Below are 25,969 nucleotides of genomic sequence, written 5' to 3'. Positions count from 1 at the left end.
ATATTTCCATTAGTATTTATTTATATAAAAATACTGTGGGAAATATTTATCAGTCATCTTTATTTAGAACATATGTATGTCCTGATACATCTGCCAAAAATGAATTTGACTTCGACTGTCACTGGAATTTTTTCATCTGTACATTTGTTTTTGTATTCTTATGAAATTTGAAGCTTGACCTTATCACCTTCATATTCATGTATTAGTATGTCCTCATTGGCAAAGAATTTTATCTGTATGGAACTAAAGAAAATTAAAGGCCCAATTAAATAATAAATCTTCATATTAAATTGAGTCAAATATGGGGCTACCGATATAGAGACCATCTCAAAATTTATTTGTGTGATAGAAATACATAGACCATGGAATTAGACTTTGTCTAAATCATGGTACCCCCAATATAATAACTGTGTACCTTTATGAGCCTTGGTTTTCTCATATATAAAACCAGACTTAATACTTATTTTGAAGAATTCCAGATCAAGTTAAAGTGACCTTTCATTAATGAACAAATTTTGTGTGCTCTGTAATGGTCAGGAAGAGGAAAACAATATACCACTTTAGCACATGTAGTGAGTGTTCAATATATATTCCTTTCCTTTCCTCTTAGTAGCCTACTTTTGTTATTTTCTCTAAACTTTTATCAATTGCAACGTCAGTTTAGCCCTAAAAATGCAGAGAATGTCATATAATTCTTTCTCTCTTTTATATCAGCCTTTAAGAGTTTACTTCCAAGGGTGCTTTAGTTGTCTGAAATCTAGACAACATTTCCAGTCTGGAATACATATGTTTTTGTACTGCTTTACCATGACTCCTGCGCAAATGCATAGTGCTTCTGGCTTTGAGCATTTATTTACCAAGACAACTTGAAATGGTAGTAGATAAATAAATGCTCACTTTTAAAATCCCTTTTACTTTCCAGGTATCAAAAATTAAAATAATGATATAATTAGTGTAGAACAATAGGAAGAAACAGAAAACACTGGTCTACAATAGTTATAGAACTCAATGAAAATGCAAGCTTAGTGTCTTGTCTCATCAGGTCGAGCAGAAATTGGATATTATTTTAGTAAAAATTAAACTGTTATTACACTATTGGTGTTTGAAACTTTAAAACATAATTTGGATTTTCCTATATGAAAATAATGTAAAAATTCTCTAATTACTATAAAAAATTTATACATATAGCAAAATAACAGAATGTAATAGAGAAATAACTAAAAGATAAATTCAAGTCACATGCATCAAGCTGCTAATCATAGTTTGGTTACATTTATGTCACTTCAAGGAAAGTTGAAATATTTAATTTGCACCTAATTCAGTTCAGTCGCTTAGTCGTGTCTGACTCTTTGCGACCCTGTGGACTGCAGCACATCAGACTTCCCTGTCCATCACCAACTCCCGAAGCTTGCTCAAACTCGTGTCCATCAAGTCGGTGATGCCATCCAACCATCACAGCCTCTGTCGTCCCCTTCTCCTCCTGCCTTCAGTCTTTCCCAGCATCAGGGTATTTTCTAGTGAGTATCAGGTGGCCAAAGTATTGGAGCTTCAGCTTCAGCATCAGTCCTTCCAATGAATTTTCAGGACTGAATTCCTTTAGGATTGACTGGTAGGAAGTCCTTACAGTCCAGGGGACTCACAGGAGTTTTCTCTAACACCACAAGTCTTCAGTACTCAGCTTTCTTTACGGACTAACTCTTGCTTCCATATATGCACCTTTTAATAACTCCCAAAACAAGGCAAGCATGAGTTCTAGGAGCAGTTAGTTTAACTTTGTTCTTTTTAAAAAGATTCTCATATCAGTTATGTATTATAAAATGACGGTGGCAGATACAACAGATGGATCCTTTTTGCAGACCTTTTATGCAGACCAAGGGAGACAAAATTTCAGCAAGAAATTATATAGCTATGTAATTGAACAGAGAAGAATTAAAGCAGATTATGGAAAAGGCTTTAGATAATGGTATTGAAAACCACATGAAAATGCAAGGGGCAGTCAACACAAAAAACAGAATCTTTTAAATTTTATAAGATTTGGATTTCTGTTCTGGGTGTGTAGGTTTACTCTATGTGTGACACTCAGTCTGAAGAAGACTGCAAGGATGATGCGATAGGAATGGGCCCCTGGTGCTCAGATGGTCAAATGTGATAAATTGTCCTGGGGGTCCCCCACGAGCTGAAATTCAGATGGTGACCTGGACTTGTCCATGTCTTAGAAGTGATGAGAGGTATAAATATTTCCATTTTCAAGAGTCTAGTGATGAGAGGTAGGCAAGGCCATTCCATTGTCCCCTAACTTAGCTGAAAAACAAACAATAATATTTCTAGATGGCCCCTTAGAACAATCTGCAATGCTGGGGATGCCTAAAAGGTAGATATGGCAAAAGAGCCCCCATCTGTCTGTCCATACCAGAGCCCACATTCCCCTTATGGATGGGGTAAGCGCTGCTGTGAAGGGGAAGCTCAAGGACCATAGGTAATCACAGGTTAAATAATACTGCCTGCAGGAGTTACTTCTTGAGGTGATCTTTGAGGTCTCGTGACTTATTATACTATGATGAAATGTGTCTTTTCGCACTCTGTATTGGGGCTATGTCCCTTATGTGTTTTCTGTAGGAACAATCTAAAATAACCCAGGAAAGCTATAAAATACTCATTGCTTGTTTTTATATTACCTGTAATCCACTCTACTCTTCATTGCTGTTTGGTGTGATGAAAATGTAGGTTTGTGTGCTCAGACACTTTCCTGTGTAAAGCCATAATCTGTACAGATTTAGAGATAACACACTGGGAAAGGTAGAGCTTTTCTATTTGTGTTTAAAGTGCTAATGTTATCCTAAAAGGTTGTTTTATTAGTTTTTCACCAGTCCCCTTTGCATGAAATCATAACTACAGATAGGACTACATAGGTTTATCTGTTACTTTTGTGAACACAGAAACTAATGGCTCAATAACTTACAAATGACAAGTAAGGGACTCTAGATGAAGACATTTAGAAAGCAAATGGAGACTTTCTAGACAGGGGGGAAAGGGAGCTTTGGCAGAAAGAGATTTTTTTTTCTTCCCTAAAAAGATTGTCCTGGAGAAAGAAATGGCAACCCACTCTAGTATTCTTGCCTGGGAAATCCCATGGACACAGGAGCCTCGTGGGCTACAGTCCATGGGGTTGCAAAGAGTCAGACATGAATTAGTGACTGAACAACAAACAAAAAGATTATTGTATCATAGGAACCATGGCAAAATATGTGTGACCAGTTTGTTCCTGCCAGAATGGTTTAAATGCAATTCTTGATTCCTTTTTTGTCCTGAATCATCAGTGTAAACTTGTGTCTACTTTAGGAGAGAGCAAGGAAGAGAGGACATTTCGGAACTGGATGAATTCCTTGGGAGTCAACCCATATATCAATCATTTGTACAGGTAAATATTTAATGTGTTTTAGCTTTCTGGGCCAGAGTCTAACTTTTCTAGTTTCTATCGGTGTGTTTACATGCGAATATTTTGTAAAAATCTCAAAAATTTTAGCTAACATTGAGTTTCAGAATCCTGAGGATTGGCAATACACTGGATTTTAATAGAAAAGTATTATTTGAAAAGATAATATTATGATGTTATTAGTTATAATTTTTGATGATATAAATAATTTAGTAAAGATAATTCATCTTGCTTTTTTATAATTGCTAATCAGGAAAATAATAAATTATTTCAAGTTTAACAGATTAGAAGAACAATAATATTAATTGCTCTTATTTTATCAGTGTTCATCATTATAATTCACATTCTATTTATTTTTGCCCCAAACTTCAATTATCCCATAATTTGTTCTGAATACTTTTTTCTAATTTGTAGAAATAACTTTGTTTCCCTTAGTACTTGGTTTGTTTTATTCTTTTTTGTTTAAAAATGACAACACATTATTAACATTGGTAGGATTAAGAAAATATTTTACTGAGCCATTTCCTGTGCTCTCCATAGTGCAAATAAGGTGTCTTTCTAGGTGTAGATGAGAGGAAACCATCCTTCTCCATTATAAGACCTACCTGAGCATGCCTAAAAATGCAAAAGAACTCAGCTCCAGTTAACTGTATATTTTTCTAATTAATTAAACCTATTAATAACTTACACATCAAGGAAACTTCTTAATGAACAATAACTGCTTTTAATTAAATATGAACTGAAGATTAATACCACAAAATACTATGTTCACTGGATGAGATTTATGGTATAGTTATTTCTTGGTGTATATTCAAAATAGTCTTTAAAATCAGTATTGCCTGGTTGTGGTAACTCGCTTTGACGTGATAGACTTAAATTTCATAAAGTCTTTAATAGGAGAGTGTGAATTCCAATTGGATGACAAGAGACACATGTCTTTTAGACTGGAACTTCTCAGAGTAGTGGCCTTGTGAAGAGCTCTAGTACTGGAGGCAAAGAGGGGAGCTAATTCAGCTTGTTCTTCTAAAGGGGTAGCAGTTTAATAAGACTGCAAACTCTTGTTACCTTCTTGATCTTTCTAAGTGTGATATCTCACTGAAAATCCTTGATTCAGAAACCTCAGGTGAAATATTATTTTTCTGAACCTACTAAATATTGCCACAATTAAAAGGCAGAAAATACATAATTCAGAGATTCTCAATTTTTCTCTTGTGATATACTTGTTACTTGGTGTAACTATAATACGATACTGCTTTATCATTACTTTTGTACTTATAATAAATAAAGAAATTTTCTTCTAAAAAATAGGTTAGATCTTTATGGACTCATTTGAAAGAATGTCTACAGTATATAACTGAGAGAACATAATGATATAATAGGACTACTATAATCTCACTTTTATTTTAAAGTTGAGTATATACATATATGTATTTGAATTTTTAAAAAAACTAGAGGGATTAAAACCAAACTGTATACAACCTAGAGAAGAGGGTTAAGGTAGTGAGGAGACTTAGTTTTCATGTTAGTAACATAAATATGGTTTTGGAGGGGTTTTCTTTGTTTTACAATAAACATGTATTTTCTTTTTAAATTAAGAAGGACATTTAAAACTAGGAGATTAGAACTTATTGAGACTTCATGGTAGCTTCATAAATGTGGTTGACAGTGGAGAATAATTGACCAAATTTTTTTAGCTACAGATGATTATTTTTATTTAGTTCCTGAACTGCTAGCATAGGGTTTCCAGGTATAGGTAATTTTTGGAGGGGTAAGGGAAGTTCAGAACATTCTCAAAAATCACCTTAAAAAGAACCATCAGGATATAGAAAAACAAGAACCAGAGGTTTAGTTGGCACCAGAACTATATGTCCATAAATTTGTGTCTGGGTCATATTCCTAAACCAACCCCTAAGTGATTAGCTCCCCACCTGCAGCATACCAAACCCAGCCTAAACCAAAGCAAAAGAGTCATTTAGATTGTTTTTAACTGAAAATTCCCTCCTCTCAAGTTATTAATATATTTTAAGAATTACTAGCCCTAGACTTTTTCTATGACAGGTTGGTTCTAGAACACATCTGGAAATAATTTCAACTCTCTGGGCCTCAGTTTCCCTATCTGCAAAACATGAGTATTAATACCATACCTACATAGAAATAAGAATGAATTCCTTTAAAGAACAAAAAAAATTCATGAAATGAGATTTCAGAACTTATACAACTACTTCAGTGATTTACTTTTCATACAGCTTTCTCCATGTGCTGATAGATGACTTAGCTCTTGATTACCTTCATCAAAAAAGGACTCTTTTAAGACAGCAGGACTTTCTCTCTCCTTCACTCAGTGTAGGGCACAGCCCCCTGGATGGCCATATGGTGTGTGCTTAGAGATGCAAAGTAACTTTCATATGAACCTCAGCAAAACAGAACTCAATGAACAAGCTGTTGAGGGAGAAAACTCATGTAATTCAGCATGGAGCTAGCAATTTAAAAATCAGTCACTGTTGCTTTATGTCCTTACCATACAGAATTGAAAACAGATTCAATAGATGTACTCTGGGTGCCTCAGGAGAACATGTTTGCCTGAATCCCAAGTAGTAGCATTTTTACTTTAGTAACTCCTCCTTTCTCCTAAACTCCTTCCTCTTAACCCTCACTGTTTGACATGAACAGCTTCCTACTGAGTAGCTATTGGTGATTTTTATATAATTATTTTTTAAAGTTTTAAAAATCATAATACATAAATAATAGATGAACTCATTCTCACGGTACAAGCTTCAGGAAGTATGTAAGTATGTAGAACAACAACAAAAAACCATGCTAATCCCATCTTACCCAGCCCATGTTCCTTTTTTTTCCTGCCCAGAGGTAATGGCTATGAATAGAGGTATTTAAATACTACTAACTCTGAATATATTTTTAATAGTTTAGATTAAAAGATTAAAATGCATTAATATAATTAAAATACATTTAATAATATCTTAACTATTTTAAAATAATATTTTAAATAAATAACTGCCTCTTGCTTTTTTAAACTTAGTGTGTTATATAAAGCTTTCATGTTAGTACATAGGGATCTACCTTGTTCCATCTTATGGTGGTTCAGGAGTCCAGGTTAAGGTTAATTTACTCAACAGCCCCTACTGTCAGGCATTTAAGTTGTCTCTAAATTTATAAATACCATGGGAGGGAATATCCTTGTACGTCTATCTTTGTACATGTTTATGAAAACAATTTGGACAGATTCCTAGATTACAAGTTCTGGGTCAAATGATCTATTCTGCCTGCCATTCTTTAAGCATTCAATAGGGCCACTGTATTTTTATAGACAAAGCCCATCTCCAGTGTGCTTAGTAAAACCAGATCATACCAACATTTCCTCTTCCTTCATTTTCTTTTCCTCTTTTCTTAGTGACCTTGCAGATGCATTAGTCATCTTTCAGCTCTACGAAATGATCCGCGTGCCAGTTGACTGGAGCCATGTCAACAAACCTCCTTATCCTGCTCTTGGAGGGAACATGAAGAAGGTGAGTGAAATAATGCCCATGGACCTGTTGTTATTGTTCTCATATAAAACAGAGGACTTAAGAGTTTCATAAAGCTTAGTAAATGTAATCTGTCCCCACAGATTCATCCCAAATCGTGTTATGCTTATTATCCTTAATACAGGTGAGCTTTCGTGTTTGGAAAGATAAAGCTAGTCCTCCAAGTCAGACACTTTGTATTAATATTCTTGGAGATGCATTATCCATGAATTCCTATTTTATAATCGCCAAAACTTGCCAGATATTTACTGGTTATTTGTTAATATTTTCAGTAGATATTAACTGATTACCTACAACCTGTACATACTGTACAATGCAGGATATAAAATAGAGCAAGTCATGGAGTTGGTCTTCAGGAAACCCTAAAGAATATGTGTGTGTGTGTGCTAAGTCGCTTCAGTTGTGTCCAACTCTTTGTGACCTCATGGCCTGTAGCCCGCCAGGCTCCTCTGTCCATGGGATTCTCCAGGCAAGGATACTGCGGTGGTTTGCCATGCCCTCCTCTAGGGGACCTTCCCGACTCTGGGATTGAATTCGCACCTCTCTCTTATATCTCCTGCCCTGGCAAGCAGTTTCTTTACCACTACTGCCACCTGTGAAGCTCAAGATATATGTGCAAATAACTATGATACAATGTAATGTAGGCAAAAGTGAATATTATGAGTTCTAAGGAAGCCTTTGACAGATCACAACAAACTAGTAAATTCTTGACAAGATGGGAATACCAGACCACCTGACCTGCCTCCTGAGAAATCTGTATACAGGTCAAGAAGCAACAGTTAGAACTGGACATGGAACAACGAACTGGTTCCAAATTGGGAAAGGAGTACATCAAGGCTGTATATTGTCACCCTGCTTATTTAACTTATATGCACAGTAAATAATGAGAAATGCTGGTCTGGATGAAGCACAAGCTGGAATCAAGATTGCAGGGAGAAATATCAATAACCTCAGATATGCAGATGACACCACCCTTAAGGCAGAAAGTGAAGAAGAACTAAGAGCCTCTTGATGAAAGTGAAAGAGGAGAGTTAAAAAAGTTGGCTTAAAGCCCAACATTCAGAAAACTAAGATCATGGCATCTGGTCCCATCACTTCATGGCAAATAGATGGGGAAACAGTGGAAACAGTGTCAGACTTTATTTTGGGGGGCTCCAAAATTGCTGCAGATGGTGATTGCAGCCATGAAATTAAAAGACACTTACTCCTTGGAAGGAAAGTTATGACCAAGCTAGACAGCATATTCAAAAGCGGAGACATTACTTTTCCAACAAAGGTCCATCTAGTCAAGGCTATGGTTTTTCCAGTGGTCATGTATGGATGTGAGAGTTGGACTGTGAAGAAAGCTGAGCGCCAAAGAATTGATGCTTTTGAACTGTGGTGTTGGAGAAGACTCTTGAGAGTCTCTTGGACTGCAAGGAGATCCAACCATTCCATCCTAAAGGAGATCAGTCCTGGGTGTTCATTGGAAGGACTGATGCTAAAGCTGAAACTCCAATACTTTGGCCACCTCATGCGAAGAACTGACTCATTGGAAAAGACTCTGATGCTGGGAGGGATTGGGGGCAGGAGGAGAAGGGGATGACAGAGGATGAGATGGCCGGATGGCATCACCAACTCTATGGACATGAGTTTGAGTGAACTCCGGGAGTTGGTGATGGACAAGGAGGCCTAGCATGCTGAAATTCATGGGATCACAAAGAGTTGGACATGACTGAGTGACTGAACTGTGAAGTTAGCCTGCAGTCTCATGAGTTAAAAATTATCTCTAGTGAAATATAATCAATGGAACTATAACCATATTCCTTGATAGTAATCTAAATATTATAAAGATATTCAAATTCTTACAAATTGACTTATAGGTGGGAAATAATGCTAGTTAAAATTACAATAAATCTCCTTATGCATATGTGGGCATGTGTGTGCACTAGGGGATGGGATTATAAAGGTGATTTTAAAGTTCAACTGGAATAAGAAATAGACCCCAATCATCAAGAACATTTTCTAGGAATGTTGAGGGAGAAGCTGTTAGCAAACATAAGAATCTTATGATAAAGCTAAAGTAATTGAAATAGTTTTTAATATGCATATAAAATAGTTTTATGCATATAAAAATAATATGCATATAAAAATCAAATGGATTACAGTAGCCTAAAAACCTATCCTAAAATATAAGAACTTAATATATAACTAAATATATAACTTAATATGGCTTATTGAATCCAGTAGGGAGAGAAAGGATTATCTAACATATGATGCTGGAACAACTGAGTAAATATTTTGTAGGGAAAAAAGTACTTTTCACCATATATCATCTACCGAAATAAATTCCAGTAGAATAAAAGTGAAGACTTAAAGCTTTAAATGTAATAAATAAAACTTTAAGAAAATAGAAGTGAATTATAATTTACTCTTACAATGATAAATTATAAATAATTGATATAGTAGATTACATATGAATTTAAAACTTCTTAGGCAAAAATAAACACCAGAAACAAAACTTAAAAGTAAATAAAAATAATAAACTATGAAACATATTTGCAACATAACAATAAATGGTTAATATCTGTAACATAAAAATAGTTTATACAAATCAATCACTATTACTAAAATTTTAATAGCAAAATGGGAGAGTAAACAATATGCGTGAACAATTCACAGAAAAAGAAATAATGATGGATAATATACACATGAAAAAATTTTCACCCACAGTAAAGAAATGCAATTTAAGATAAAAAACAATTGGGAATTCCCTGGTTGTCCAATGGTTAGGACCTGCTATGGCCTGAGTTCTATCCCTGGTTGGGAACTAAGATCCCACATGCAGCATGGTGTAACCAAAGAAAATAAAATGAAAGAAATGGATTGTACTACATCCAGTGTTAGAGGGAGTGTTCATTTGTATAAACTTTCTAAAACAGTTCGGTAATATATATCAATAATCTTCCAAAAGTCCTTTTAATTGACCTATAATTTCACTATTATCTGTCATTAGTTTTTTTTTATATGTAATAATGTAATAGTGTATATGTAAATCCCAATCTCCTGATTTATCCCTCCTCCTGTTACCCCCTGGCAAAACTATGTTTGTTTTGTACATCTGTGACTCTATTTCTGTTTTGTAGATAAGTTCATTTGTATTCTTTTTTTCAGATTCTTCATATAAGTGATATCATATGATGTGTCTTTCTCTGTCTGACTTACTTCACTCAGTATGACACACACACAGACGTGTTCAAAATGTACTTCTTCCTCTTGATCTCTAGACTGTGTATTTATAGACTATGTAATTTTTTTTAAAAAAATCTATTTTTGAAAGAAAGACAAGAAAGAAAGGCATCATAATATTAAAAGTAATTAAATGGATAGTATAATTACAAGAGTTTTATATATATTCACATTTTTCAGTATTTCTAGTGGTTGGACTCTCTGTTTTATATTTTATTTGATATGCCTGTAATTATCATGGAGTAAAATTCAGGAAATTTTGTTACCTAATTCCATATAAGTTTTTAAAATCAAAATTTCAGATGCAAAATGTAACAGGAAAACCAACTGAACCCTCATTGATTATACCTGGAGGTTTGTAACGTTAATTATATGATGCCACAAATTAATCATATGTAGAATGTTCCCTTTCAACAAATACTAGCTATTTATAGAATGAAACACAAGTCCTGAAATAAGTTCAAGATATTTAAAAAAGTAAAGAAGCAGTACTTTCATGACGCAGTATCCAGGGACTTATTTTATGGACTTCGGGCATTCATCAGCGGATGTCACTTAGCTTCATTTGTGAAGTTCGTAAAACTGCACCACTTAAATAGCCTTTCTTCACTGTTTCTTTGGTATTTCTTTTCCCTTGGAACTCTGTCTCCCATTATATAGTTTTTTTTTTTCATTTTCAAATTATCTGAGCTTCACTTTTGAAATGCTTGGTAATCGTTTCTTCCATTAATTCTGTGAGACTATATACTCTCCAGTATTTTCATGGTTTGTGTTCTTCTTACCTTTCATAGGGTTTTAAACTTTTAGCCTGACAACTCTAGGCTCAGTTCCAAGGCTCAGTTCTTGGTCTAATGCTCTTAACGTTCTGTATTTACATTCTCAGGGAGCAGATCCTTTTTTAGAGTGTTAGTTTAGTTCAGTTCAGTTCAGTCGTTCAGTCGGGTCCCACTCTTTGCGACCCCATGAATCGCAGCACACCAGGCCTCCCTGTCCATCACCAGCTCCCGGAGTTCACTCAGACTCATGTCCATCGAGTCAGTGATGCCATCCAGCCATCTCATCCTCTGTCGTCCCCTTCTCCTCCTACCCCCAATCCCTCCCAGCATCAGAGTCTCTTCCAATGAGTCAACCCTTTGCATGAGGTGGCCAAAGTATTGGAGTTTCAGCTTTAGCATCATTCCTTCCAAAGAAATCCCAGGGCTGATCTCCTTCAGAATGGACTGGCTGGATCTCCTTGCAGTCCAAGGGACTCTCAATAGAGTGTGAAGTACCACCAGAAACATGGCTTACTTCTAGGAACCTAACTTCTTACTCTTTCTCTAGTTTGGTACCTCTCTTCATCTTAGAACTATTTTGTCCAACTTGGAATCAAATGTTGCCAAAAAGTAGAATTCATCTTTTCCCTTATGCCAGCATTCATTTCCATTTTCTCTTTCACTGCTCGTCACATCAGCATCTCGGCCCTCTAAACTATTAACCCCGAGCTCTTTTCTCACCATCATTCTCATCATTCTCTCAAACTAACCATAAAATAGATAGCCCTTTGTTGAAATACATTTTACATGAGTAATTATTACAATTTGTTCAGAAATTCTCCTGTTGCAATGACTGGCAGTGGAAAACTTGCTTTTTTAAAAAATCTTTTGCCCACACTTTGCAGCATGTGGGATCTTATTACTATTTCCCTGGCCAGGGATCAAACCCATGCCTCCACTGGACCACTAGGGAAGTGCCCCAAATACGCTGGTTTTTCTCTCTTCTATCCACACTATTACATAAACAGAGCTCTGATGCTGTGTTTCATAAATAGGAATTCATTTTTTCAGTTACGTGCATATTTCTATTTAGAAGCCTAAATCTATAATCCTGGGAAAGAGAAAGAATTTTGTAACATTATCTCCGTGCATTAAAAAAAATGAATATGTATCAAAGATTTGATTTAACTCATTAAGGGAGCAAGGCAGATATTACAGCAGGTTCATAGTATCTTCTTACATTTTTTTTTGTAACAAACTGACCTCTGGGAATTTGCATTCTGTTTTTTAAAGAACAGTAACCATTAATTTATACAAATTCTGTTATTGTGTAGTCCTTTTCTCACTTTTCCTGGAAACATTTTCTTCTTCTTAGAAAAAAAGTATATCTTTGTTTCTCAGGTTTACTTGTTTTGTAATGAGGTCTTAACTAACTTAGGAAAGAAAATTAGGAGAAATCAGTCATACTGTTTTTCTTAACTAAATGTTTGAAAGTGGAAGTGTTAGTCAGTCAGTGGTGTCCAATTCTTTGTGACCTCATGGACTACAGGACGCCAGCCTTCCCTGTCCTTCACTATCTTATGGAGTTTGCTCAAATTCATGTCCATTGAGTCAGTGATGCCATCCAAACATCTCATCCTTTGTTGCCCCTTTCTCCTCCTCCCCTTATTCTTTCGCAGCATCAAGGTCTTTTCTATGAGTCAGGTGGCCAAAGTATTACAGCTTCAACTTCAGCATCAGTCCTTCCAGTGAATATTTGGGATTGATCTCCTTGCAGTCCAAGGGACTTTCAAGAGTCTTCTCCAACACCATAGTTCAAAAGCATCAATTCTTTGGTGCTCAGCCTTCTTTATGGTCCAACTCTCACATCTGTACATGACTACCGGAAAAACCATCAGTTCAGTTAGTTCAGTCGCTCAGTCATGTCCGACTCTTTGTGACCCCATGAATTGCAGCACGCCAGGCCTCCCTGTCCATTTGACTATACGGACCTTCGTAAAGTAATGTCTTTGCTTTTCAACACACTGTCTAAGTTTGTCATTGCTTTTCTTCCAAGGAGCAAGTGTCTTTTAATTTCATGGCTGCAGTCACCATCTGCAGTTATTTTGGAGCCCAAGAAAATAAAGTCTGTTACTATTTCCATTATTTCCCCATCTATTTGCCATGAAGTGATAGGACCAGATGCCATGATCTTTGTTTTTTGACTGTTGAGTTTTAAGCCAGCATTTTCAATCTCCTCTTTCACCTTCATCAAGAGGCTCTTTAGTTCTTCTTCACTTTCTGCCATAAGGGTGGTGTCATCTGCATATCTGAGGTTATTGATATTTCTCCCTGCAATCTTGATTCCAGCTTGTGCTTCATCCAGACCAGCATTTCTCATGATGTACTCTGCATATAAGTTAAATCAGCAGGGTGACAATATACAGCCCTGATGTACTCCTTTCCCAATTTTGAACCAGTTTGTTGTTTCATGTCTGGTTCTAACTGTTGCTTCTTGACCTGCATACAGATTTCTCAGGAGGCAGGTAAGGTGGTCTGGTATTCCCTTCTCTTTAAGAATTTTCCAGTTTTTCTGTGATCCTAACAGTCAAAGGATTTAGCATAGTCAGTGACACAGAGTTAGATGTTTCTCTGGAATTCTTTTGCTTTTTCAATGATCCAACAGATGTTGGCAATTTGATTTCTGGTTCCTCTGCCTTGTCTCAATCCAGCTTGTACATCTGGAAGTTCTCAGTTCATGTATTGTTGAAGTCTCACTTGAATGATTTTGAGCATTACCTCGCTAGCTTGTGAAATGAGCACATTGTGTGGCAGTCTGAACATTCTTCGGCATTGCCCTTCCTTGGGTTTGGGCATATATATGTGCATACACATATGGGGCATATATATATGTGTGTGTGTGTATACACACACACAAATGAGTGTATACATATGTACACACTATATATATATATATATATATATATATATATATATATATACATACACACACAAATGAGTGTGTGTTCTGAGATAAGTATAGTACTAGATGACTGGAAATAATGAACTTCTGTAGAGGCTAGGATAGACAAAAACTTTTTAATTGTACTTTTATCACTGGAAAGAAGTTGTTAGTTCATAAAATGCTAAGTAGAAGATGGTGCATAAGCATTATAAAATAACCATGATTGGAAGTTCAACAAAGGATGCAGATGATACAGTTAAGGTTAATCCTTTTTTGAAAATCATTGGCTAAAAGCTTAATTTTAAAGGATGGGTGAGATCTAGATATAAAATACTAGAGATAAAGTTAGATTCTTTAACAATTTCACTGTTGACTAGTTTAAAATGTAGACAAAATAACGCTGGCTACCTCAATTGATGGAATACAGAAAAGTAGGTTTAGAGTTTCAGATTTGCCACTAATTCACTGTGTAATCTTGGACAGTCAAGACTTTTAAGAGTAAGAGAGAATCTTCAAACTTTTCAGCCAGTTGTTTCCTTACCTAGTTAACCCCTTGGTGCTCTGATATTTTCAGCTATAAAATGGAATAGTTATTTCCCTAATTTCACTGGTTACTAGGATATGAAACTGTCATAAATTTTCAGTGTCATCACAATTATTTTTCAGATGACTGAACTAGGCTGGCCTATTCAAGAAATGCATTAAAAATTTTGTCATTATACCCAAACTTTTACTTACTACTTACAGATCGAAAACTGTAACTATGCAGTGGAACTTGGGAAGAATAAGGCCAAATTCTCCTTGGTTGGCATTGCTGGGCAGGACTTAAATGAAGGAAATTCAACACTTACTCTGGCATTGGTGTGGCAGCTGATGAGAAGGTAAAGACTGACTTGTTTGTGGCATCACTATCAGTTTCCTTCAACAAGTCATTTGAAGTAAAATTTTAGCTACTTTTGTAGAATAGCAAACACAGAAGAGAAATATACAATGCAAAATATATTGTTAATGATTTGTTGTTGACAATAAATTTTTTATAAGTTTACTTTGTTTTGAAAGTGACTCAATCTCTAAAACACAACTATTCTTATTTAATGCCTCTGAAAAACTGCTTAGTAAAGAGTTGTTTTAATTTTTTTAACATACCAGATAGTAGTTTTTGATTTTGATTACTGAACTCTGTGACTTTGGAATCTACTAAATGCAAATAACAGAGTAAAATTAGAAATATTTATTATAATTGAAATATTTCTTAAATATTCATCTAAATATTGATATAAATGATGTAAGAGTAAATTTCACCACTTTCAGCCTTAAATATATATCTTTTCTGTTACAGGTACACACTGAATGTGTTATCAGATCTTGGAGAGGGTGAAAAAGTAAATGATGCAATTATCATTGAATGGGTCAATCAGACTCTTAAAAGTGCAAACAAAAAATCTTTCATTTCCAGCTTCAAGGTAATCAAAAGCTCTTTTGAAATTTGGGAGGGATAAGAAATTACATTTAGGAAAGAATTTTTATTGGGGATTACACTGATTTAGGTTTTGTTAAAACACCCAGTTGATGAGCTTAGGCATACTGATTATTTTGGATGTGTAAACCAGAAATATTCAATTTGAATTCATGTATTTTGACTGGTTATCCTATTGAATATAAATGCAGGTTAACATTATTGGACTCTAGTAATGTAATGTTCAAGAAGAAATTGAGCCAAAAATCCAATTGTCAAAGAAAAAAGAAAGATAAATAGCTATTGTTTAAATAGGACTATAATGTTTTGTGCTCCCTAGCAGCAGTCTCAGAATTGTATTGACATCATTTCCAAGGCATAACAGAGCCAGCCAAACCGATTCAAGTGGGAATTGAGAAAACTGGTAGGAAAAAAGAAATCAAATCTTGTCATCTGGCTTCATAATGGCACTTAACACTCACTTCCGAGCATCTGTGGATGATTCGTGAAGCACTCAGAATGTAGCCTGCACATACATACTGACTAATTTTCATGCATTTCCATTGTGTTTTGGTTTTGCATGCAAGCTGATAGTAGCTACAAATAAGCATGTCTGCTTGTTCACATCCATTCAGTGAGCCTTGTGTTTGTGATTTTATTATATGTGAAAATTTAGCCTTCAATTTGTATTTTTTTTTAGTGACTTAAGAGTGCAAACAGATGAAACCCTAAGCTCACCCCAAAGTTATTTACCCATTTTCATTTTCTTCTTTGTTTTGCTATATATGTTTGACAATATGGTAGAACAGAAGACATGTCAGAAATTGATAAATTCAATCTTCTGTTCTTTACCAAAAACTGAGCTGGATGTTGGCAGAGATGTTACCCAGTCCTAGTTCAACAGTGTTTCTTTCTTTCCCATCTTGTAAGGATCTAATTACATTGAATTTTTATTGTTGCTGATATAAAAAGAAAAGAATTTTTAGGCCATGATTTGTCTTTATATAAAACACAACTTAAAATGTAAGACAGGAAGGGGGATATATAAAACTCTCTAATTGACAGATACTTTTTAAAATTGTTATACTGAAATTAAATTCATTTGTACATTAATTTGTGAAAAATAATAAGCATAGAGATCATTAAATATAATAGATAATACCTAGAAGCAAATTAATAAAACATTTTTGAGGTCTTAGCTATTATGTAACATTTTTAGGTAAAGAAAGGATGTAAGAAATTATTTCAGCTCTCAGAGTGTTTGCCATTTATTTGGAAGATAAAATTTGTATAACTGAGAAAGTTATACTACTACAGGGTAAATGTTAAAATCCAAAGATATAATACGACTAATATTATGGGAAAATCTAACTAATTTCCAAATGAATGGTCAGTTGAAGGGTAGATGGAGAAAGTTGGATTCTATTTGAGCATCAGAGATACAGGCAGGATTTGAATTCATGGAGAACAAGGCTTCCCAGGTGGTGCAGTGGTGAAGAATCTGCCTGCAGAGTTGGATGCGACCCAGCACACAGGCACCAAAGAACATAAGGGTAATAATAAGCTAGAAGGGGGTCCACCTTGAATAAAGGTAAGTCTGAGAGGGTTAGGAGAAGTAGTTTGGATAGACAGAATGGTTCCTAAGTGATGTAGTGCAACATATAGGCTGGGCCAAGACTGTGGAGGTGTTGCAGGACGGCGGACCCCTTCTAGATAGGGCCGGAGAATGGGCTCCTGTCTAACACTTGTAAATGAATTGTCTGAGGAGACACATGTGCTGACAAAGCAAGAGATTTTATTGGGAAGGAGCACCTGGGCAGAAAGTCAGGGAAAGGGAAACCAGGAGGACTGCTCTGCCACGTGGCTTAAGTTTTATGATAATTGGGTTAGTTTCTGGATTGTCTTTGGCCTATCATTCTGACTTAGGGTCTTTCCTGGTGGTGCACGCATCACTCAGCCAAGATGGATTCCAGAGAGGGGGATTCTGGGAGGTTGGTAGGACACATGGCATCTCCTTTTGACCTTTCCCAAATGCTTCCAGTTGTTGGTGGCTTGTTAGTTCCATGTCTGTTACCAGGACATCCTGTCATTAAATAACTCAGGCAAATGGTTATTGTGGTGCCTGGCCAGGGTGGGCAGTTTCAGTCAATGTTTCCCCTAACAGAGAAATCTGGCTTTAAAGAGGATATTGATAAGGCAAGTAACATAAGCAAAGTATTTTAGAAATACTGTCCTGAAGGTAGGGAGTATGATAGGAGGAAGAGTCGTGTTAAGTGCAAGGAAGCTGTTGAGGCAGAACTCAAGGTAATACAGATCCTGGGTAGGGGTGGGAAATGGGCACTGGGATCTGTAAGAACGGACGTGTGTCTGTGTGTGTGTTAATAAGTCGTGTCCAACTTTTTGAGATCCCATGGACTGTAGCCCACCAGGCTCCTCTGTCCATGGAATTCTCCAGACAAGAATACTGTAGTATTACTACAGTATTAATATATATTAGTATAAATATATATAGTATATATATATATATATTATAATATACTAATAATAGTATATTAGCATAATACTGAGTGAGTAGCCATTCCCTTCTCCAGGGGATTTTCCCAACCTAGGGATCTAATCACGGTCTCCTGCACTGCAGGCAGATTCTTTTCTATCTAAGCCACCAGGGAAGCCCAAGAATGGATAGTTACTTGCAAAAAAACAGGGAGGATTTGGCTTCTTAACTTAGGGATGCACAGGAAGGAGAGGCGTTATTTAAATGGACAAGTTATTTAACTTTTCTAATACTCTTTTGCTTATAAAGTTGAGAGAATTAAAAGAAACAATAATGTGTTAGTACAGTGACACATAGGAATCAGTCAATGGTAATTATGATTATTGGTTTTTTTTTAAATTATTGTTATTGGCTGACATACCACCTCCTTATCTTTGTGAGGGAAAAAAAACTGGATGTTCAGGGCCTGGGTAATAAAAAGTGGGGATGTCTGAGGTACAGCTGCTTTCTAAACAGGCAGTGAATTTAACAATCATTTTTCAACTTATTGAATTTGAGGTAATTCTCAGGAAATGAGATTTAAAAGAGATATTAAAACTAGAATTACAACTTGGTGATCAGCTGAACAGAAGAGATAGTTGAAAAATGGGGGCTTCCCTGATGGATCAGTGGGTAAAGAATCCACCTGCAATGAAGGAGACACAGGAGGCACAGGAGACCTGGGTTCAATTCCTGGGCTGGGAAGACTCCCTGGAGGAGGAAATGGCAACCCACTCTAGTATTCTTGCCTGAAAAATCCTATGGATAGAGGAGCCCTGGGCTATAGTCCAAAGGGTCACAAAGAGTCGGACATGTCTGAGTGACTAACACACACACACAAACCATTAAAGGGAGACGGCTTAAGAGAAAAGCGGACTTGAGACTATGGTCACAAAGAGTCGGACATGTCTGAGTGACTAACACACACACACACACACAAACCATTAAAGGGAGACGGCTTAAGAGAAAAGCGGACTTGAGACTATGGGTTTACTAGAACTGAGGTGGTAAAAACATATTGCAAAAGTGCTTGGCATTTATATATGTTTGATAATAAAACCTTTAGACAGAATATACATAATTAAGAAATATAGCAGTGAATGCTAAAAAATAGCTGGGCTAGGGAGGTTTCTTCGTTTGGTGTGTTATATTTGAAAGCTATAATAAGTGGTACTAGTAAGAACCTATTAATCAAGGCAGTGTTGTACCCAGAAATTTTAGAAAAGACAAATTTACCCCTTTTAGTTACAATGTTATTTTTCCTCACCAAGAAGATGAGGTGGTATGTCAGCCAATAATGATAATCATAATTACCACTGATTGATTCGTATGTGTCACTATACTAACACATTATTGTTTAATTCTCTCAACTCTATAAGCAAAAAAGTATTAGAAAAGTTAAATAACTTGTCCATTGTCATCGAATGTTAAGCAGAATAGCTAGATTTCACATCCAGATCTAACTGCAGGTTGAAAGCTAAGCTATGGTATTGTTCAGCCCTGGGTTTGACATAGGCTTAGCTACTTATTAGCTGTGTTGACATACTGCTCATTAATTCTGTGAATATTCAAAGCTTCTTACTCTGTGTCAGATGCTTTGCTAGGCTCTGTGGCTATAAAATGCCCTTAAAGAGCTCATTGTCCAGGAAAGGAGGCAAATAAGAAACCAGGAATCACAGCATGGGGTGTTAGTAACGCTATAGAAATCAGCTAAGACTAGGGAGCAGGTGAGAAGGGCCTGTGTTTTCTAGAAATCTTAATGGTTTATATTGCCATCTGGGTTACATCACTTGATGAATAGAAATGAATTTACTTCTGGCTCACATTTAGTATCTATGTAACCTTGGGCAAGTTATAAATTCCTCTATGCCTGAATTTTCCCATAATTAAAATGGAGGTATTAATAATACCAATCTTCTGGGTTTGTTGTCAAGCTAAATAAGTTACCATATGTAAACATCTTGGTCATACCTGGCACATATTAATGGCTCAATAAATGGGGCTTACTACACTACACTATTGGCACTGCTAATAATAACGGACATTATGAAGAGGTTTCCACTGAGTATTTTGGGAATTTTGGCAACCACAACACTGTTTTTCCACTTTTATTTTAAAAAATGACAGGAGGAAAAATGGAATGGAATGTTCTAATAGTTCAGTTCAGTCGCTCAGTCGTGTCCGACTCTTTGTGACCCCATGAATTGCAGCACGCCAGGCCTCCCTGTCCATCACCAACTCCTGGAGTTTAGCCAAACTCATGTCCATCGAGTCAGTGATGCCATCCAGCCATCTCATCCTCTGTTGTCCCCTTTTCCTCCTGCCTCCAATCCCTCCCAGCATCAGAGTCTTTTCCAATGAGTCAACTCTTTGCATGAGGTGGCTAAAGTATTGGAGTTTCAGCTTTAGCATCAGTCCTTCCAATGAACACCCAGGACTGATCTCCTTCAGAATGGACTGGTTGGGTCTCCTTGCAGTCCAAGGAACTCTCAAGAGTCTTCTCCAACACCACAGTTCAAAAGCATCAATTCTTGTTTGCCAAATTAAGAAATGTGTATCAAATTAACAAATTAATAATTTTCACTATCTTGAAAATCAAGCCAAACTAGACAAGTTGCCTATAAGATTCTGGCATTCTTTTTGCTTAAGTAATTTCTATATGATTAACTTAAAGAAAGTGAAAGAAAAATGATGAAAATGTATCTATATACTAAACTAAGGGTTTTACCATAATCCCTGCTCCTTTTGCAGTAAAATGTCTTTCACTGATCATATGCAAATCAGAGGACTTGGAGGATAGGTCTGTTGGTTTTTTCTGGAAACAGGAAGATAAGGGGTCCAATATAATCTTTACAAACTTAAATTTTTCATTCAACTTAGTAAGTTTTTCACAAGGTGAATCATAAGGAAATAGGTGAGAAAATCCTTGTTTCCTAAATCTAAGTTAAGAAATATCTAAAATACCACAAAAAGGTATAAACTTTCAGCTATAAGATGAATCGAGGGGAGGAAGGGAAACGGGAGACAGAGGATGAGATGGTTGGATGGCATCTCAATGGACATTATTTTGAGTAACCTCCAGGAGATAGTGAAGGACAGGGAAGCCTGGCATGCTGCAGTCCTCGGGGGGCTCAAAAAGTTGGACACAACTGAGCAACTGAATAACAACAACAAAAAGACGAATAAGGTCCGAAGATCTAATGTATAACGTGGTAACTATAGTTAACACTATTTAAATATAATTGAGATTGGCTGAGAGAGTAGAACTTAAATGTTTTCACACTATATATATATATATATATATACACACATAAGTGAGAGTGACAATGTGTTAATTAGCTAGATGGGAGGAATATTTTCACAATGTGTACGTATACCAAATAATCAAGATGTACATTTTAAGTATCTTAGAATTTTGTCAATTTTAACTCAATAAAGCTGAAAAAAGAACAATTTTCCCCAAACTTAAAAAACTCTCATAAGTATGTAAATAAGTAATCAAAATATAACAAAATGAAGCCACATGTCTGTTTTTGAACCACCATAGAAATATATGAAAGTAAGCACATAGAAAATTTTAGTTTATTATAGAATGACATGCATGTTAAGCTTTTAGAAAGTGTAATGTGTAATTAGATTCTCCTAGAAAGCTTATTAAAAATGTAGATTCCTAGCCCCATCCACAAATAACCTCTTGTTACTCTAAGTGCAGGGATTAATTTGTACTTTCAATAAGCATCTTAGGCGACTTTCATGTAGGTGGTCTGCAGACTGTACATTAAGGAAACATGTGTGAGATATTTTTGGAAATAGAAAAGATGCCCCTAAAACAGAATCTGGATTACTAGCATCATAAAGGACCCTAAAGTGTGTGTTAGTCACTCAGTCGTGTCCGACTCTTTGTGATCCCATGGACTGTAGCCCACCAGACTCTTCTATCTTCTTCACTCCAAAAAACCCATTTCATAAAATGAACATTCTAGAAAATGAAGAATATAATTTTTTAATAAATGTAGCAGTTCATAGATCCCAACCCTCCAAAAGAACCCTTTATTCTTCACATAGCTTCAAATTGTTTTGTCAAACAGTTTTTAAGACCCACATTTGGCCAGGAACTGTACTAGATGTTCTCATTTAATATTCCCAAGAATCCTGTGACATTACCATTGTAGTGATTAGGAAAACAGTGCTTTTGGCTTCAAGTAAGAGATACTCAACTTAAGGTGAGTTAAACCAAAAGGAAAGGTACAGAAAAATAGCAGAGATCCAGAAGCAGGGCAGACATCAAGATTGGCTGAGCCAGTAATTGAAGAATGTCTTTCAGGTCTTTATCACCTCTGCTTTGCCATCCAAAGGGCCAGCTTCCTTCTAAAGCTGGTTTTCCTCTTATCTTCGGATAGTTGCTGGTTGTGACAAACATTTCGTCCTCTCATTTACACTCAGGAAGGGGTGTTGCTAGCTTTCCATAGCTCTTCTTGAATATAAAAATTAGGCCCAGATAAATCACTACAGCAATCCGATGGGATCCCTCTCATTAACTCTTTCGACTATTTTTTCCAACCTTTTTCATTCTTGTCTGCCTAATGAGTCTTTTAGACATTTTCTTCCTAAATTTCCGCCCCCACCAAAATTTTAATGCCATAGATATTAGTGTATGTTATTTATAGTATGCTCTATACATAAAAAGAATAAGTTTACCACCTCACCCACAGAATAAATGGTCTACACTAATTCAGGGTCACCCTTGGAGCTGTGGTGGGGTTAGTTTTCCTTGAAGCACACATCCATGTGTGGGAGGTATGCATTCAGAGTGAAAATGTGGGTTCTGTCAGGATGGAGAAAGTAGTGAGGAATGAGTGGACTCTGGTGCAAGCAACAGATGCCACTACTGATGCTGAGAGACAGAACAAATAATTTGTTCAAGTACTGATAGATGGTAAAATCAATTCAGACCATGATTTCTGACTTCAATAGCAAAGTTCTATCCATTAGCATTTCGTTGTCCATTTTTAGTTGCTTTGGATGTAACATCAAAAGTGAAGAATCTTGGGCATTAGAGTTGGACAGCTATATGTTCAAATACTGGTTCTATATGGACTGGTTGTGGAATAGGTCTTTTGAGCTCTCTGACCTTCATGTTCCTCATCTTTAAAAGAGAGATTCTAATTTCTTTATTAGCAGACTGTTAGGATTAAACAAAAACATGTAAAGCAACAAGAATAATGCCTTTGTAAATATTAGTTCCTTTTCATTATTATTTTTTCTTTCTGAAAAATATTAAGTGAAGTCTTAGGAATCCATGGTCTAAGATAAAGAATACTACTAGAATTTGCAAAACTGTTCATTTAAATTTCATCTATTCCCTTTTGAGAGTTGTTTTTTATAGAATGGATACTGTAGTTAGCATACTTCAGGAACTGTCATATCCCCAAAACTTATTACAGGTATGGTGACCGTTCTCTATGCTGTAAGCTCTGCAAGGATAAAAGAAAAAGCATATTTTAAATGGTTTGTGATGTGTGTTAGTTGCAGAATAGCTGAATGTTCAGTTCAGTTCAGTTCAGTTCAGTCGCTCAGTCATGTCCAACTCTTTGTGACCCCATGAATTGCAGCACGCCAGGCCTCCCTGTCCATCACCAACTCCCGGAGTTTACTCAGACTCACGTCCATCGAGTCCGTGATGCCATCCAGCCATCTCATCCTCTGTCGTCCCCTTCTCCTCCTGCCCCCAATCCCTCCCAGCATCAGAGTCTTTTCCAATGAGTCAACTCTTTGCATGAGGTGGCCAAAGGACTGGAGTTTCAGCTTTAGCATCATTCCTTCCAAAGAAATCCCAGGGCTGATCTCCTTTAGAATGGACTGGTTGGATCTCCTTGCAGTCCAAGGGACTCTCAAGAGTCTTCTCCAATACCACAGTTCAAAAGCATCAATTCTGCAGCACTCAGCCTTCTTCACAGTCCAACTCTCACATCCATACATAACCACTGGAAAAACCATAGCCTTGACTAGATGGACCTTAGTCGGCAAAGTAATGTCTTTGCTTTTTCATATGCTATCTAGGTTGGTCATAACTTTTCTTCCAAGGAGTAAGCGTCTTTTAATTTCATGGCTGCAGTCACCATCTGCAGTGATTTTGGAGCCCCCCAAAATAAAGGCTGACAGTGTTTCCACTGTTTCCCCATCTATTTGCCATGAAGTGATGGGACCAGATGCCATGATTTTTGTTTTCTGAATGTTGAGCTTTAGGCCAACTTCTTCACTCTCCTCTTTCACTTTCATCAAGAGGCTTTTTAGTTCCTCTTCATTTTCTGCCATAAGGGTGGTGTCATCTGCATATCTGAGGTTATCGGCAATCTTGATTCCAGCTTGTGTTTCTTCCAATCCAGCATTTCTCATGATGTACTCTGCATATAAGTTAAATAAGCAGGGTGACAATATACAGCCTTGACACACTCCTTTTCCTAATTGGAACCAGTCTGTTCCATGTCGAGTTCTAACTGTTGTTTCCTGACCTGCATACAGATTTCTCAAGAGGCAGGTCAGGTGGTCTGGTATTCCCATCTCTCTCAGAATTTTCCACAGTTTATTGTGATCCACACAGTCAAAGGCTTTGGCATAGTCAATAATGCAGAAATAGATGTTTTTCTGGAACTCTTAATGTTAAGTATAATGAAAATTTTTGAATTGCTTTTACTTATATGGTTATGACCTTCCAGTCTAACATGCACCAAAGATGTTTATGAATGTTCATCTTTATTTTCTAGGACAAATCTATTAGCACTAGCTTACCTGTCTTAGATTTAATAGATGCCATTGCACCAAATGCAGTTCGTCAAGAAATGATTAAGAGAGAAGACCTTTCTGATGAGGACAAGCTGAACAATGCTAAGTAAGCCTCACAGTTTATATTAGAACATAGTGGCTCTTTCATTCTTAATCCTTATATGTGAAGTATTATGTCCTAAAAATTGACGTTTTAAAATACAACTTATATGGGGAATATGATTTAAAGACTCAGAAACTTAACTTTAGTATAAAGTTAATTGTGTCAAAATATTTCATTCTTTTGTTAACATATATTAAGTGAAAACAAATACCAAGATATTTTCTTTGTCTTTTCAAGATACGCCATTTCTGTTGCTCGAAAGATCGGTGCCCGGATATATGCCTTACCTGATGACCTTGTGGAAGTGAAACCAAAGATGGTTATGACAGTGTTTGCATGCTTAATGGGAAAAGGACTGAACAAAATAAAATAATGAAGCATTTAATATGATTTTCTGCCACATTAAACACATTGAATGTCTCACAGTTTACAGAATTCTGAAATGTAGTAGGTATAAAACCAGAGATTATTTGTATGCTCAAAATAGTTGTAGAAATCATTAATGATTTTAATAGCCTGTTCATACTAGTTAGGATTTGTTGGTCTTTTTGGATAACATAATTAAATTTACCAGTTGATACCGATAATAGAATATGTTTATTTTCAAGATGATACTTTATGATTATTTTCATTTCCTTGAAGTCTCCTTAAAATAAGACTAATTCATTCTTTTTCATGGTTTGAAAATGATCAATACAAAAATTTTTCTGCAAATCCTGATGTGAAATATGTTTTGATTTTGTGTGTGTGTTGATTTTGATCATAAATGTATTTAGAGTCAAAATCCAGTTTAATCCTTTTATTTTTTCCCTCCAACTATGTAAAGTGGTCCAAAACTTTAACTTTTCTGTAAATTTCTATATTGTCTAAAATTTTTAAGTGACAAGTATTGTTAACACTAAACTTTTTTTATATAAGGACTAACTCATGAATAAACTTCCAAGTTCATTCTCTTATATAAGTATTAATAGCAGGAGCTTTTTACTTAACACTTTTAACTACATGATACTTTATATATACTGATGACATGCAGATATATATAGGTAAGATGTTATTAGAGAAATATGTGTGTACGTATATGTATTTTGCACCCAGGTTTTCTTAACTAGTATGTATACAGACAGCCCATCATATCTGGCGCATGCATATCTGATGGTCCCACATCCATAGATTCCCACAACTGCAGATCAAA

General features: G+C 36.0%; 1 protein-coding gene across 3 annotated transcripts in view; it reads left to right on the top strand.

Annotated features, from left to right (window-relative positions):
- Nucleotides 1-25,741, top strand: part of PLS1 (plastin 1) — a 125,585-nt gene extending 99,844 nt beyond the window's left edge. For all 3 annotated transcript variants that reach the window (XM_018049577.1, XM_018049572.1, XM_013965948.2), the window contains exons 11-16: nucleotides 3,340-3,418; nucleotides 6,843-6,957; nucleotides 14,650-14,783; nucleotides 15,242-15,365; nucleotides 24,656-24,780; nucleotides 25,015-25,741. In XM_018049577.1, coding sequence (XP_017905066.1) covers nucleotides 3,340-3,418; nucleotides 6,843-6,957; nucleotides 14,650-14,783; nucleotides 15,242-15,365; nucleotides 24,656-24,780; nucleotides 25,015-25,150 — 713 coding nt within the window. In that variant the 3' untranslated portion in view covers nucleotides 25,151-25,741. The remainder of the gene's footprint in view (nucleotides 1-3,339; nucleotides 3,419-6,842; nucleotides 6,958-14,649; nucleotides 14,784-15,241; nucleotides 15,366-24,655; nucleotides 24,781-25,014) is intronic.

This window comes from Capra hircus, chromosome 1 (genome assembly GCF_001704415.2).
Source record: "Capra hircus breed San Clemente chromosome 1, ASM170441v1, whole genome shotgun sequence".
NCBI classification, from domain to species: Eukaryota; Metazoa; Chordata; class Mammalia; order Artiodactyla; family Bovidae; genus Capra; species Capra hircus.
This window is presented reverse-complemented; position numbering and strand designations above follow the sequence as displayed.